The 18170-nt window shown below is 37.9% G+C and overlaps 1 protein-coding gene across 3 annotated transcripts in view; it reads right to left on the reverse strand.

Annotated features, from left to right (window-relative positions):
- The window catches only part of DCTN1-p150 (dynactin subunit 1), a 684595-nt gene that overhangs the window by 344179 nt on the left and 322246 nt on the right, over positions 1-18170 (reverse strand). For all 3 annotated transcript variants that reach the window (XM_067155601.2, XM_067155604.2, XM_067155600.2), the window contains one exon: positions 7120-7252. In XM_067155601.2, the coding sequence (XP_067011702.2) occupies positions 7120-7252 (133 nt within the window). The remainder of the gene's footprint in view (positions 1-7119; positions 7253-18170) is intronic.

Below are 18170 nucleotides of genomic sequence, written 5' to 3' on the forward strand. Positions count from 1 at the left end.
CAACCAATCCATAGCTAGAAAAGGGGAGATGATTACAATGGCTGAATAGGATGGGAAATTCAACTATAAACAGTGTTTATTGTACAAATTACAGAGAGTAATGAAACTGTAACACTGCATTCATAGCAGTGGCAGGTGTGTTGTTCTCATGGACCCTCTACCATCAGGATATCAAAAAGCTAGAGCGCTTCCATCTGCAAAACTCCGATGCATCTTGAACATTAAATGGGAGGACCGTGTCACCAACCTTGCAGTTCTTGAGAAAGCGCATGCTATAAGCATTGAGGCTACCATCACTGACCACCGTCTCGGATGGACAGGGCATGTCCGTTGCACAAATGAAACGAGGCTTCCTTGTCAACTTCTTTGAGGCATTTCAAGGATCAGCTAATGCATACTATATAACATTCAATCCTGGGATATGCTTGCTGAGAATCGTACACTGTTTGTACATCAGTTAAGGTGTCTGAAGAAGACAAGCACAGAAGCTCCGTCAAGCTCAGCCATTCCATGTGATCTGTGTGGATGTATGTTTCCTACCAAGACTGGGCTACTAAGTCATATGAAACATATTCACAAAGCATTGTGAGTGTCAAAATGTAAACTGCTCAAGAATATGTTTACGCGGATATAAGTTGCATCCTTGCTGTACCTAGCCATGGAACTGCCAATCACAGTAATTACCTGCTAGAGTGGAACCTCCTTTCTGAAAGTATCAGCATTATTCGCACTTTCAAAGAATCACTTTGGACACATTTTGTGCAACAATAACGACCAACTATTCTGCTAGAAGATCAGTTATAAATCGTAATCATTTTATTTTTCAAATGTTGTTAAATTTTATACACTACCTTTTATTTTTTTTTACATGTAGGATATTAGTTTTAAGAATTTTTCCTGAAGTCCATGTAAAATAAAACATTACTAAACTACGTCAGTACAACACAACTGGTCTTATTAGTTCAGACTACAACATATGTGGTATGAAGAATGGTCCATCAAGGTGCCACCACAATCGCAACAAGTCAAACAGCATAACAAAAGACCCCCGGAATTCCAGCTACCGCGTCAGTTGTGGGCCCCACTGAACCGGATACGCACTAATCGTGAATGCTATGCTGCCTATGGCATATAAACGGGGTTGAAAACCATAAGCTTCCTGCGACTGTGGGAATGACAATCAATATACCACATCACTTTTGAGTGTCCTATCAGGTGTTACCCAGACGAGACACAAGATTTTATTGATGCAACACCTGATGTAGTTGAATGGCTCAAGAACTTGGACTGTAATTTATAAGAACTGCTGGAAAGTGTCCATCATGAACTTGTTTTCCTTACCTTTGTTTATTTTCCACTGTTTTGTGATTTTTATGTAAGTCATGCACTAAATAAATAAATAAATAAATAAATAAATAAATAAAACCATTTGGTACATCTTTGATTTCTGAAACCGGTTGGGATCGCTGTGTGCAGTAAACATCATCAAAAACTGTTTAAAAATTATTTGTATAAAATGACGCTTTTAGGCCTATATATATATATATATATATATATATATAAAACTTTTTGACTAAATGAACATTGCAAGAATTATGTTCAAAGTAATCTTGGTATTTAAAATTTCATGTAGTTGTAGTTGTTGTACCAATGGTTTGTGATAACTAACATTTGTAGACTTTAAGGTGAGGCAGGGTGTACTGCCACATGTTATTTTCAGGAGTATATTTCTAGCCGTTCTCTGTAAGTAGCTGGGTCATCAGAAAGAATATTCTTGAAAGGCTTTCTGATAGACCAGAATAACAAGCTTTCCTATTGGTGAAGATAATGTCTGGAGCGGTTGCGGGCTTATCTGATTGCCTATTCGCGAATTTCTCAATTTCCGGCCTTTCGCTCCTCTGCGGGAGTGGAGGTCTTATCCGCGTCTTTGATTTCTGACCGTCTAAGGAGGCGGATGGACATCTGCTTTCGTGCCACTTGGGATGCCAGTCCCCCAGGTAAGCACTATGTTCTTGTTCTTAATTTAATTTCTATATCATCTTTTCCCTTTTAGGAGTTTACCCCAGATGTTGGCATTTGCCAATACGTTCGTCGAAGTGATTTAGCTCTACAGCTAAATATCATTATTTTGTTTTGGAGGCAATTTCCTTTCTTATTTTGAATATTCTAATTAAATGTAAATGTAATGTTAGTTTAAGGTCTTATAAGTAATATGTAAAGTTTTAATTTCCCATGGGGTTGCCTCCGGTAATTCAGTTTCAGTTGAAGATATGCGCCTTTTACTGAAGTGTTTTAGAAAAGGCAGCAACTTAATTTGGCCTCTACATTCATTTTTTTATTTCTTGAAACTACAGTATCCATCTCTTAGTAAATGTTTCAACATGCCCCTTTCTTAATTTCATTTGTTATAGGAAATTAGCCTTTGGTAAACTGTGTAATTTTCATGTTGATTTCATTTTCTTTAATGTAATCTCAAATGGTCATCATCTGTAATTCCGATAACTGACTGTCACGTACACTTTTGTGAGGAGATATGCTTGTATTTAAATATTCCTTCAAGAAGAAAGCAAGGTAGACATGTAGCGGATGTAATATATAATTGACGTTGATCTAAATGTTATTGGTGTGAACCTCATGGTTTTTGGAACAATTTTATCTGATTTCGATTCGCTATGTTATCTGGTTTTAAAAGGTATTTTCAATCATTTTTGTTGGTAACACATGCCAGCCAATCTACATTAATTGAAAATGTAAGTACTTCGATGTTTTTTTTAATATGTCAATTTCGCACGTGTTCATGTTATTCTGATCCTTATTTGTTTAGTAAAGGTTGATTTTAAAGGATGACCCCAATTCACTTTTCTTTTCCCATAACGTGAAGTAATCATTCACCCTGTTAGGGATCCTAGCCGCCTTCCGATGTACTCCATTAGCTGTCATGTTGGTTTACCTGATTGTTTTCACTTTTAGCAACTTACATCTCTGAAGCTTACGATGCTTGCAACTTATTTCGCTTCATTCTCATCATTATTTTACTGTATTATTATGTATTGTCTTTACTTAATGTAGTCTGTGACAAGGTAACAATTACAATCGGACTGGCATGTGACACCACATCCAATCGTGCTTATGTCCCAGACAAGACCCAAGAAGTATCTAAATCCTCTCCCCTCTGACACTTCACATTGTAGTTCTGCTTGATGCCAAGGAACACTTGACATAGATGATACCCATCATGATCAAAGCCCATTGACAGAGTACAAAACCAACCACACAACTGCCACTCAGCCTGAACCCTCGTAATATAATCATATCCATATCCGTATTGAATAACTACACAATTACAAATAGGAAAGGATTTCTTACTTATACTTATTTATTGCACTTATTATGCTACAGTACTGGTTTTGATGCCCTACATAGGGTCATCTTCAGCTGAACAATACATTCACATCTATATCATGAAGCTATGATTAAGATTACATTGTCTAGGGAATGCCATGTGATAATAAACATTTGGTCACATCCAAATGGGGCATGTCGAAACGGGAACTGGCGTGTATGTCACTGTATGTGCGACATGCAATTGTATGTCTATAATGATATGCTTTAGGTCTTAAAATTAGTTTATAAAACACATCTCTACTTAAAACTAACTTATATGTATATAAGATAAATACAATATATGTAGGAACACTTCATGCACATGAACATTTGAATGGATGAAAACCATAACGGTATAAGTGACATTTTAAAAAATGAGTTAAGTGCAGGATGTAACTCTGGAAGGATGTTTCTTTTCACCAGCAAAGCGATACAAGTGATAGCGGTAATATTCTGCGCTCTAGTGATAGGTGGTATAACTACAAATACCATGCTTTATACAAGTGTTAAGATGTTTAAATGCCTTTTTCTCTGAATGACCAAAATGCTACTTATACCGTTATGCTTTTCAACCATTCATTTGTGTCTTGCGTGTTGTTCAGTTCATTGGTTGACTTCTGTGTTCAAGTCTTATTTACATAGTTGTACACTTGGTTGCTGTTTCTGGAGCTTGAATGATATGATTTGCTTGTAAAATTGTCACGTATGTATAAAAGATTTTGTCTTCATGTATATACATAGAATAAAACACTTTCCAAGTTTTAAAAAGAGTGCCAGACGTATGGATAGAATTTGTAACCATTACTTTAGCGGCTACACTAAACACAGAAAGGGAGGAAAGGAAAGTGCAATTACACAGTACCAAAAACCACTATACACTCAGTGAAACATGGGCTGAAACTACGCAGAGCTCCGCCGATAACAACATTAGTAAATATCCGTAGGGCCAACTAGATGACAATAAACCAGGAAGGTAGGAAGGAGCTGGGAACCTACCAAGGGCATGGAGATGGCTTAGGCTGCAGTTTCCGACATAATCGACTGTGATCCTTAATTTTCAAAAATACTATTTACAAATGGACTTCACAAATGAATTCCGAACAAATTCAGTCAAAATGTACAATATAACTATTTATAATAGTTTATTTAAATCCGCCTTGATCAATACACTCATTAAATGAAAGAAATATTATTTATTAAACCATACATGTTTCGGGAAATCTCAACCATTCCCTTTGAGATTTCCCGAAACATGTATGGTTTAATAAATAATGTTTCTTTCATTTAATGAGTGTATTGATCAAGGCGGATTTAAATAAACTATTATAAATAGTTATATTGTACATTTAGACCAGTCAATACGGACCAAACACAATATTAACCTATCATGGTTAAGTTTATTAACAGCAAATTCAGTCATGCGGAAGGTACCGGCACACAACTTGTAAACTACAAATTACATGTTTCTGTGATACACATAACTTAGGCGTTCCTTGATGATAGCTTCGTACAAGTTCAAAGATTCAAACAAACTATACATCTAGTTACAAACCCAGTTGTACAATGCAATTTAGTAGGTAAGAAGAAACGTTATACGCTATTACAATTTACAGTGAAGTTAAACGTGCTTTTCAAAAACTCTGGCGTACATCAAGTGACACGGAACTACTAGAGGGAAAACACCAAGGTAAATATACAAAACTACAATTTACATGTTTAGCGAAACAAGGAACGGGGAATGCCTCAAAAAACAAACAGGCAAGCCCAGCTGAAAAGCTAAGGCATCAGAAATACTTGAGTGGCGAATCTAGGTGAGGTTAGGGCATACTCCTATATGAAAAAGCAAGTGAACATTACAGGAAGTTTAAGGTGGAACAGAAATCAAGAAAGCTTACCCCTAAATGGCCCATCCCGGTAGTGAGGCGTCGCTGACGGCATCAAAACTTCGGACGGTCAGGAGATCGAAGACTGACAGACAGACCGCTCGCAGACCACAGACAGACCACGAAATGCTGCCTCGTTCTCTATAAAAAGGGAACCGTGGCCTTGGAGTAGCCAATCAGAATGCAGGGGCCTGCCTATCGCCACCCAGATTCACCAATCACAATTTTACTTCAGTCGCGATGTTAAAATACTTTTTCGAATACGTACGATCGCAAATCTTCCATTTCCAGAATAGTCAGAAAATACTTTCTATAATACATAACCAACAAAAGGCAACACACCCTGTTCAAAAATTCAACACACCCTGTTCAAAAATTCATGTAACAACTTTCTGAATAGTTCCAGTAAATATAGAACTGAAATCTACTATTTACAAATACCATATGTTACCAAAATATTACACTGTACAGGTTAGGTCGTTACATGGAATACAAATAAAACATATCACCACACTTCAGATCATACAGTAAGTACTACTTAACAAGGTTTATAGTAAGTACTACTTAACAAGGTTTACAAATAAAATTTCCTATACAGACATTCCACTTCCAATATATTCTACACCTGTGACAGAATTAGGCTAAAATATGTATATTCAGCTCTGCTGTGTGTTGAATCTTGTTGCTTTATGTTAAAATTGAATCATGTTGTCCTGTGACGTCTGTAAAATTTGGGTGGCATTGGGTTCAAAGTAGTAGCTCCTTTCCCATTTGTAGCTGTGCAGAGATGTTATATTATTGTTATTGGTGTGGCTGAGTTGTACTCAACAAGCTCACATATCAAACACAACTTATTGAGTACTCAACAAACTCGCATATCAAACATAACTCAGCCACACCAATAACAATAATATAACATCACTGCACAGCTACAAATGGGAAAGGAGCCACTACTTTGAACCCAATGCCACTCAAATTTTACGGACGTCACAGGAGAACATGATTCAATTTTAACATAAAGCAACAAGATTCAACAGACAGCAGAGCTGAATATACATATTTTAGCCTAATTCTATCCATACGTCTGGCACTCTTTTTAAAACTTGGAAAGTGTTTTATTCTATGTATATACATGAAGACAAAATCTTTTATACATACGTGACAATTTTACAAGCAAATCATATCAATCAAGCTCCAGAAACAGCAACCAAGTGTACAACTATGTAAATAAGACTTGAACACAGAAGTCAACCGATGAACTGAACAACATGCAAGACACAAATGTTCATGTTCATGAAGTGTTCCTACATATATTGTATTTATCTTATATACATATAAGTTAGTTTTAAGTAGAGATGTGTTTTATAAACTAATTTTAAGACCTAAAGCATATCATTATAGACATACAATTGCATGTCGCACATACAGTGACATACACGCCAGTTCCCATTTCGACATGCCCCATTTGGATGTGACCAAATGTTCATTATCACATGGCATTCCCTAGACAATGTAATCTTAATCATAGCTTCATGATATAGATGTGAATGTATTGTTCAGCTGAAGATGACCCTATGTAGGGCGTCAAAACCAGTACTGTAGCATAATAAGTGCAATAAATTACTGATAGGTGGAAATCCTTTCCTATTTCTAATTGATTACAAATCCTTTCGCCCATTATGTTTAGGTTTCCATACCAAGGCTGCTATCTACTCGGATAGCTCCTTAATTAGTCTGGATGGTCTAACCAGGCAAATCTCCCTGGGCTGACCAAGAATCGGACCGAGGGTATTCCGGTAAGAGGAAGGCTGGCAAAGAAGATAGAAACAAAGAGACGTTAGTTGTGACTTACCGCCACGACTCATGAACGTATCTGGCATGTAGGCTGCCAAGTACTGCACATGCTGGTTTGACTGCTGCACATCAATACGCCGTAGCTCCAGGTCTATTGCTTTTGTATGGGCTTTGGTCTCCTCAAACATTTTCTGAAAAATGATAGACAAGATGAAGACAAACTTGAGATGAACACACTCTACTTACGAGATATACGGCAAACAAGTTTTAGAATGTCAAATTCATCGTTTTAAGGAAAGTTTGCTTAATAATAAGCAGCAAGTTGCTCTTACATGGAAGAGAAATGCAAAAACCACTTGCCAATTACCAAAGAAGTTAGATGAATGAAGGCAATCAGGTCAAATGGCAAATTTCACAAACAGAGAACCTTATAGTTAACCAGTAGTGCTGATTTACTAGCTTTTTAATATTGTGTGAACACAAGGAGATTTATATCAATGCTGGGGTAGAGGTCTTAAGAAACAGATCTACAATTTGCCTGGTTTGTAAATGGCAAAGTATAAAAAACCTGTATTGTACAGCCAACTTCCTTGAGTAAACAGGTTTCAGGAAATTTGCTGCAAATATCAAGACATTAATGTTTGCTGTAGTTGGTCCTAACCTCGAGAAAAGATGATGCTTGGTGGATTTCAGAATAACTTTCTTCACTGATATTCATGATAGTAATGGAAAGGAACAAACATTCTTTTTTTTTATTTTTACAATTGGCTTTACGTCCCACCGACACAGATAGGTTGTACAGTGACGGTGGGACGGGAAAGGGCTAGGAGTGGGAAGGCTGCAGCAATTAAGGTAAAGCATTTGCCTGGTGTGAAAATGGGAAATTGTGGAAAACCCATTTCAGGGTTGCCAACAGTGGGGTTCCCCGAGTGCAAGTTGACAGGTACGTGCCACTCGTTCAGTCTCTTCAAATTTTGATGTTAAGATGTGTTTTAACGATTTTGTTATTTGTTAACGTGCTAGCTGAAAAATGAGAGTGCAGTTCTGCTCATTCTCAACAATGATATAAGAATTGTCTGGAGCGTAGCACGGTACAGAAAGGAAGGGAACAGAAGCTTCTGAAATGTGGTGTTACAGAAGAATGCTGAAGAGATACTGAACTGAATTGGTGAGACAAAAACTGTACTAAATTTGACCAGAAGAAAGGACACATTGTAAGATATCCTGGACTCATTCAGTCAGTTCTTGAGCAAAGCGTAGGGAGAAGAAGATTGACCAAGGCAGGAATATGACAAACAGATGAAGATTTAGTAGTAACAGTGCAGAAATGAAAAGGTTGGCACAAGATAGAGTAGCATAGAGAAACGCATCAAACCAGTGTATGGATAATCAAACAACATCATTCTAAATATTAACATAGATAGAACAAAGATGAAATTTTGCAAAAAAATATATTCTGTTCAACTTCATTTAGGCAGTGTTTTATTTTTCTGCAGGGTCACTTCTGTTAAACACTCACAGTAAGAGGCCGCTTAATCTGTTCACAGAATCTGATCTGACCAACAATACATTTTACCGAAGGCACTGCCTTCTCCTTTTCAGTATTTGTCTGACAAATATGAACACAGATATTACATGTTGACCAATTACGTAAAAAGTGCGGCAATATTCAAAACAGTCTCCAGAAGACAAGAGCAAACTGTCCTCAAATTTCTCACTTCAACTTTGCTGCAGATGATTGAGACAACATATTTTTTCTCTCCAAATTAAAACAGATCTTTATAAACAAATATTATCACATTCACGTGCTCCCTTATCTCACACTTCATACAGCAAGACCGAAGATCTGAGCACCGTCCATGTGAAGCTGAGAAACAAGCTGAAAAGAACTGGGACTTATGAGCAAATCTATTTCAAGATGTGGAGATTGTCATCATCACTTAAGAATGACATTCACTTGCTCCCTTATCCGACACTTCATACACCAAGACCGAAGATCTGGGCACCGTCCATGTGAAGCTGAGAAACAAGCTGAAAAGAACTGGGACTTATGAGCAAATCTATTTGAAGATTTGGAGATTGTCATCATGACTTAAGAATGACATTCACTTGCTCCCTTATCTGACACTTCATACACCAAGACCGAAGATCTGGGCACCATCCATGTGGAGCAGAGAATCAAGCTTATTGGAAGCTGAAAAGAACTGGGACTTATGAGCAAATCTATTTGAAGATTTGGAGATTGTCATAATGACTTAAGAATGACATTCACTTGCTCCCTTATCTGACACTTCGTACACCAAGACCGAAGATCCGGGCACCGTCCATGTGGAGCAGAGAATCAAGCTTATTGGAAGCTGAAAAGAACTGGGACTTATGAGCAAATCTATTTGAAGATTTGGAGATTGTCATCATGACTTAAGAATGACATTCACTTGCTCCCTTATCTGACACTTCCTACACCAAGACCGAAGATCTGGGCACCGTCCATGTGGAGCAGAGAATCAAGCTTATTGGAAGCTGAAAAGAACTGGGACTTATGAGCAAATCTATTTCAAGATGTGGAGATTGTCATCATCACTTAAGAATGACATTCATTTGTTCCCTTATCTGACACTTCGTACACCAAGACCGAAGATCTGGGCACCATCCATGTGAAGCAGAGAATCAAGCTTATTGGAAGCTGAAAAGAACTGGGACTTATGAATAAATCTATTTCAAGATTTGGAGATTGTCATCATCACTTAAGAATGACATTCACTTGTTCCCTTATCTCACACTTCGTACAGCAAGACCGAAGATCTGGACACCGTCCATGTGAAGCTGAGAAACAAGCTGAAAAGAACTGGGACTTATGAGCAAATCTATTTGAAGATTTGGAGATTGTCATCATGACTTAAGAATGACATTCACTTGCTCCCTTATCCGACACTTCATACACCAAGACCGAAGATCTGGGCACCGTCCATGTGGAGCAGAGAATCAAGCTTATTGGAAGCTGAAAAGAACTGGGACTTATGAGCAAATCTATTTCAAGATTTGGAGATTGTCATCATGACTTAAGAATCACATTCACTTGCTCCCTTATCTGACACTTCATACACCAAGACCGAAGATCTGGGCACCGTCCATGTGGAGCAGAGAATCAAGCTTATTGGAAGCTGAAAAGAACTGGGACTTATGAGCAAATCTATTTCAAGATGTGGAGATTGTCATCATCACTTAAGAATGACATTCATTTGTTCCCTTATCTGACACTTCGTACAGCAAGACCGAAGATCTGGGCACCATCCATGTGAAGCAGAGAATCAAGCTTATTGGAAGCTGAAAAGAACTGGGACTTATGAATAAATCTATTTCAAGATTTGGAGATTGTCATCATCACTTAAGAATGACATTCACTTGTCCCTTATCTCACACTTCGTACAGCAAGACCGAAGATCTGGGCACCGTCCATGTGAAGCTGAGAAACAAGCTGAAAAGAACTGGGACTTATGAGCAAATCTATTTGAAGATTTGGAGATTGTCATCATGACTTAAGAATGACATTCACTTGCTCCCTTATCTGACACTTCATACACCAAGACCGAAGATCTGGGCACCGTCCATGTGGAGCAGAGAATCAAGCTTATTGGAAGCTGACAAGTACTGGGACTTATGAGCAAATCTATTTCAAGATTTGGAGATTGTCATCATCACTTAAAAATGGAAAACTTGGTTCTGAGATATAGTTTCATTATTTCATTGTGGCATCATTATGTGGAGACCATGTGCGAATCTTAAAAGAATAATATTAAGGTTTTTTTCTTTCTTTATGTCCATAGGGAGATGTTCAATAAATTTCCAATTTCTTTGCAATCATTTAAGAAAAGGCTAGGAAAACGACAGATAGGGAATCTTCCACCTGGGCGACTGCCCTAAATGCAGATCAGTAGTGACTGATCCGCACTGCCAAACCCGTATATATACGTTATTGAACGCCGTACCACGTCCGCCAAACCCGCATATGTACGTTTTGGTACAGTGTGTACTTCACCGATCTTACAAATGAACGATATATAGCCCTACTTTTCATGCCCATTGTTGTTGTGGTCAATCCTCTGTTTCTTCTACATCCCTTTTCAGTAAACCGGTCCATTATTTTCTACGTCTTCCGTACTTTTCTTTCTTCTTCATATTCCCTCTTTACTGTCCTGTAGGCGCTCATTCATTTTTACATGACCAAACGACTTCAGTCTTGGTACAATTTACAAACTTCATCGTGTAGATCCGTATTGAAACATTTAAAACTAAGAAACAACGTTAGGTTTTGATCCACCCAATAAAAATCTAACATTGTGTCTTAGACTTCAGTCTTGTCCTCTTTGTAGCATTGTCTCACCTCTTATTAGATTTACACCCCTAATTTTACCTTTCCTGTCTTGTGGATCATAGTACTGCTGCTATGATTTTTGAGTTATCATTACGTCATCTTGATTTCTCTGAAAGTTAGAAACTTCATTCTGTTCCTATTGAACTGGGATTACAGTAACATGAAAATGTTAAGGGTCTATCTCTTCAATACAATGAATATTTATTGATGTGAGTATATATCACATGTCGTTTAAAGAAGTTTGGTACTAGTTTCGACGCTCATTGCGTGTCAACATCAGCCAATGAATCAATTGAGCAAAACACAACTTATCAAACAACAATATAAAACACAAAAATATTAAATTTTAACTAGGTAAAATATAAAACACATGACAGCAAATATAATGACAAATGTTAAAAGTTAAATTGTAAAAAGTTGAAACGTTGAAAGCAAATCAGAGAAGGTAACCTAGTTGTTAAGGTATGATACACGAGAAAATAGTCCAGCTTGAGGTGTATAGAACATAAGGTGTATCTTATAAAGCACTTGACTGCACCTACTAATACAAATTTTAAATGTAACATTAAACTGATGAGAGTATGGTGAGTATGACCATCTAAAACACATGACAGCACCTATAGTGTCACTGTTAGATTATAACAAGTTAAATCGATCAGGTGCATTTGACTGTAAAGTATAAAATTTGAGAAGGTATCCCAGATTTTGAGTCTTGATACAGAAGAGAATAGCCCAGCTTGAGGTGTATAGATCATAAGGTAACCTGTGTTATCAGCGGGAAGAATAAACCTTGTTCTGTTAAGTTGTGGTAATTAAAAGGCTTAATTCAGGTGGTTCGGAAGCGAACAATGTGGTCATGTGAAGATCATAATTTGAATCAATGTTATGATTCCCAGTTCAGTATGGAAACGTGGAGACTTGATGAAAAGATTGAAAGCCAAATTAGGCATAATATAAATGTACATGGACAAAAGAAATGCAAGGGAAAAGAGGCAAACTCACCTTGAGCAGCGTGTTGTCACAGTTGTGGAAAGGAGTAGAGCTGGGCTACTGAAGAGAGCAATAATAGAGGCCGTAAAACAGAGGGGAAGGGAGAGTGAGGGGAGGGGAAGGGGGGGAAAAGGAGGAGCTAAAGCTGGTCAAGGTCTTGGGTTAACCAAATGATATGGGTGATTTGAATGTGTGGCAGAGGGATGAGGTAGTGGGGGTAAGTGATGGGGATGAGAACTGCGCATGGCTTGAAAGATTGTGCTAGTGTTTGGAAATCTGATATCTTTAAACAAATAATTAAGAAATCAAAAAGGATTAGGCTTCTCAGAAGTTTCATTTAAGTTGACGTTAGGATTGAATTCATATCTTCTAGTACAATTAATAATATTCATACTGCAACAATAAAACTGCAAGATGTAACCATCGTAAATATCTACAAACCTCCAGCCATCTGCTCGCCAACCCTAGCTCTTCCAGATGCAAGTCATCCAACTATCTATGCTGGCAACTTCAACAGCCATCATGAAACTTGGAAATATGCAAGAAACGATGATTGTGGCATAGCTTTAGTAGAATGGTCAGAAGACCAAAATGTACATCTTATATTTGATGCAAAAGACAAAGGCACGTTTAGATCTGCTGCTTGGAAACGAGAGTCCAAACCAGACCTCTGTTTCGTCACATGTGACTCTGTTGGCAACCCTCTACCCACGATGAGAGAAGTTTTGGGGGACTTCCCAAATAGTCAACACAGACCAATCTTCCTTGAGATGGGCATCTCTGTTCCCTTAATTAGATCTTTCCCATGCCCACACTGGAACTTTAAAAAGGCAAACTGGACGAAATTCTCTGAAGAGCTGGACAAATGCATCAGATGGATTCCGGCAACCAGCGATAATTATTAAAGATTTGTAGATCTTGTGAAATCTGTAGCCAAAAAGCACATCCCAAGAGGCTACAGGAAAGAATACGTTCCTGTATGGAGTGAACAGAGTGATGCCCTATACGAAGATTTTCTTGAAACAGGTGCCCATACGACTGGGGAGGAGCTATTACGGAGTCTGGATGAAAATCGTAGACAGAAATGGACAGAAACAGTAACTTGGATTTCTCTCATTCCAGTAGAGAAGCCTGGAGCCTATTGAGAAAAATTGGAGGAAGCTCAACTGGAGGGTTACTAAAGATAAAAAACATACAAAAACGGTGAAAAAGAACCTAAGGATGCTTAAACCTACCTCTCCAACCTCTTCCGAGTACTCTGAAGCCTTCACGATTGATGAGGTTGATACAGCATTAAAGGACAAAGTTGGTAAGGCACCAGGTTTTGATGGAATACATCCTGAATTTATCGTAAATATGGGACGGAATGCGAGAAGGTGGTTGACGTGCTTCTTTACCCTCATACTTCAGACAGCTATTCTTCCTAAGGAGGTGCAGCTCTGTCTTCTGATGCCATCTAACGGTTATTGAGGAATTACTTGGAGATTATCGTTGATGTACCTAAATTGTAGAAAATCTACGCATCTTTTAGTACTGGTTTTGCCCGTTTTAGTGCGTAAATGGCATTTGTTTTTGCCTTTGAATATCTCCCGTGTATCCATCAATGCTAGTAAACAAAAATGGCAGCGCCGGTAAACATTGGATTGACTCCTAGTGATATTATACGTGAATTATGCACCATGCGAGCAATGACCTGTTGCTTCAGATAGCAAAGTTGGTCTAGATGTAAGTACCGTTGATAATATTCTCCCTATTTCTGGCAGTGAGTGGTCTAAACAGGATATTATACTGATTTTGGAGTCTTTCTTGGGCACGCCTGGCGATAATATTTCGCCGAGTAAACCTGAAAATATAGGTTATGATGTCAAGTTGTTCATTTGTAATGTTTTGTTGGAGTATATGTTGGAGGAATCAAACATATATCATTACCAGAATGAACCGAAATATAAAATCTCACCAAAACTGTAAAGTGGACAGATATAACTGTGAATGAACCCAAAATTATTAAATTATGATACCCTGTAAAACCTCCATCTCTCTGCCATAACCTTCCGGCTGCAGGGGCCAGTTATACATTACAGGGGCCGGACAGCATTGTGTTAAGAAGACTAAAATCCTTGCCATATTGAAACTTGGCAAACCAAAAGATATACCACAAAGCTACAGACCAATCGCTCTCCTCAGTTGTTGCTATAAACTCCTTAAAAGACTACTATACAACAGAATTAGCATTGTAATTAATGAACATATTCCTATATTCCTATTGACCAAGCTGGTTATAGGCAGAATCATAGCCGTTGTGACCAAGTCCTTGCACTCACAACATGCATTGAAGCAGGTTTTCAGCAACAGTTGAAAACCTCTGCTGTTTTTCTGGATCTTTCTGCTGCTTATGACACGGTTTGGAGAGAAACGCTGCTGTATAAACTTCTTCAGGTATTACCATGCAAAACCATGGTACAATTAATTGGAAACATGCTGAATAATAGGCTCTTTCAGGTTGTTCTAGGGAATAGGACTAGCAAGCTGAGAAGATTGAACAATGGTCTCCCTCAAGGATTAGTCTCGGCTCCTCTCGTGTTCAATCTGTATGTATCAGATTTGCCACCAACGAAATCTAGAAAATTTTGCTATGCTGATGATATAGCTTTAACTACAAGTCATAGTAACCTGAAAGAAACGGAGGACATATTAACTGATGACCTTTCCATTCTTAGTGACTATTTTCGGAAATGGAGACTCCAACCAAACACCAGCAAAATTGAAGTGTCCTGCTTTCATCTAAAGAACAAAATGGCAAACTGTACTCTCAAAGTGTCTTTTAATGGTAAGGTCCTCAGACACAATAATTACCCAAAGTACTTAGGTATAACATTAGATCGGACACTCTCCTTCAGGCAACATCTAGTGAATACAGCAGCAAAGATTAGGAGTCGTAACAACATTCTGCAGAAGTTGTGTGGTACAACCTGGGGGGCTTCTGCAACTACCTTGAGATGTTCTGCCCTTGGTTTAGTTTTCTCTGCGGCAGAATATTATGCCCTGTGTGGATCAACAGCTGCCATGTGAAACTTGTGGACACTCAACTCAACAACACATTGAGGATTATTTCAGGTGTAATAAGTTCAACTCCTACCCACTGGCTCCCTGTCTTGAGCAACATTAGGCCTCCTTCATTCTGTAGAGCACAAGCACTGTTGAGACAATACTCCAAGATAAATGAGAACCCTGACTTGCCCATCCACTCCAATATTCCTGACCTTCCGAGGAACCGGTTGAAATCTAGACATCCACCAGTTAAGTTTGCTCAGAAGCTCACAGAAGACAACTTCAACCCCTATGCCCAACGGAAGGAAGATTGGATCTCAAAAACAGGTGAACATCTCTGGTCTTTCTTCCCACCTAACTCAAGGTCTGATCTCCCAAGAAGAACTTGGACCATCCTTAATAGGATTCGATGTGGTCATGGTGTCTGTGCCGCGTCCCTGTATAAATGGGGAAAGATATTATCCCCCGAGTGTGATTGTGGTGCTCCTTTTCAATTCTGTGCTGCATCCCTGTATAAATGGGGAAAGATATTATCCCCCGAGTGTGATTGTTGTGCTCCTTTTCAAACCATCAAACACATTGTAAAGGAGTGTAGCAGAAGAGCCTACCTTGGAGATTGGTTTGATTTTCTAGAGGCCAATATAGAGGCTCTAGAATGGAGAACATCTTTGGACATTAAAATATAATTTACTTGCTTTCTTGTTTATATATATATATATATATACATACCATATGATAAATAAATAAATAAATAAATACATAAATAAATAAATAAATAAATAAATAATAACTAGGTTACCTTGTCTGATTTGCTTTCAACGTTTAAACTTGTTATAATTTAACATTTAACATTTGTCATTGTATTTGCTGCCATATGTTTTATATTTTAACTAGTCATAATTTAACATTTGTCTTGTAGATGCTATCATGTGTTTTATATTGTTGTTTGATAAGTTGTGTTTTGCTCAACTGATTCATTGGCTGATGATGATGCGCAATGAGCGTCAAAACTAGTACCAATCATCTTTAAACGACATGTGATATATACTCACATCAATAAATATTCATTGTATTGAAAAGGTGGACCCTTAACATTTTCATTTTACTGTAATCTTGATTTCGGGTGGTACATGCTTAAAACTCACTAGCTGTGTGTAAATCAGCATCATTATCAAATGTAATTTGTAATTGGTATGATTTTTCATTTTTGACCATAAGACTGTTTGTTTTGCTCTCCTGGATAATCGGCTTTTTTTGTTACATTCATAAGTGACAACATGCAGCTTCCATCTGGCTTGAAACAAAGGAGGGAATCCACCTTATTCAATTTACCCCCTTCGGTCCCGACCAACCTTGGATGCTTTGTAATGGAGTTGTATTACTCCATTACCTTAGAACTACATATATTGGATTCAATTTATATAGTTTAATATTATGGTGTGCGTGTCCACGAATTAAGAGTTCGAGATACCATGGTCCCTTCTTGGATTTGCGCATGGGGAGCCATCTTGGGGTGGACTTGGTTATAGAAACACGAGGTGGCTAGTGTGTGCTGCGATCTGTCTGCGAAACGTGAAGTTTACCTGGCGAGGCTCCGTCCTCGACAATGATGTCTGAGCATTTTTGTTTTTAATTCTTGGGACTGAATTAAAGAGACGCTCTGAAGCTAAGCTCTTGGTTGTGGTTTAACAACAAGTTATTTATTCAAGAAAGAAGATGTTGGTGAATTTTGATCCGGGTTAAAGGACTTCCATCTGAGCCTTAGGCTCGTTGTTTGGTTTGTCATTTGAAAAATTATTCTCTTCTAACTAGCCGACCTCGTAAGTAGATTCATATGTACTTCTGAATTGGGTTGATATCGCCGAAGAAACTACTACTAATGACGTTTGAAGATATGGAGAAAATTTATGGCTATGAAATCTGAGAAATGGAATATTTGATGTTTCGGACATTTGTTTTAAATATTTAAAGTGAAGGACTTTTCCTACTGGTCTTGTTATGAGCTTGTAAAATTCAATCTAGGTTTGGGGTTTCAAGGTTCGATGGTAGCTATGATATTTATTTTAACTTTTGGTTCTGTCACTTAAGGTTTCATGCGCATGAAACAAGATTTTATATTTGGAGGAGCTCCTCACTGGTAAATATGTATGTAGTATCGGTGTAACCTAATTCATTTTTCTTATTTCCCTAATAATAATAATAATAATTTTTTGATTACTAAATTTTTCAAACCTATTCGAGGGTGTTTGGTAATATTGGAATATTGTTAAGATGAAAACTTTTCTTTTGAGCTACTCGGTACTGGCGTAGCCATTTTGAATTACGGTGACTCTGTTTTGTTTCTGTACGATGTAATAGAATGCACACGTGGGTGGGCGTTGTCCTGTTGCCTGTGACAGGCGAGGATCTGTGTTGATGATTGACGGCTAGAAACGTGTGATGTAATGGTCTTGATTTGATCACCTTGTAGTGATCCGGTTGCTGTTTTGTGATATTCAAGTGATTTAAGCTTCGTCTCTGATGTAAAGTTCTCTTAGTTATCCTTCTTGTGGATCATGTACCTTCATTTGGGTTATTTCTGGAAGATTACGGAAGTAATATGGGTTGGTAGAGTATGACCGAGATGGTCATTCGAGAAGTTTTCACCTTCAAGACTGTAACTGTGAATTTATAGATTTTAATTGTGATTTGATTCTTTA

This window comes from Anabrus simplex, chromosome 11 (genome assembly GCF_040414725.1).
Source record: "Anabrus simplex isolate iqAnaSimp1 chromosome 11, ASM4041472v1, whole genome shotgun sequence".
NCBI lineage: Eukaryota > Metazoa > Arthropoda > Insecta > Orthoptera > Tettigoniidae > Anabrus > Anabrus simplex.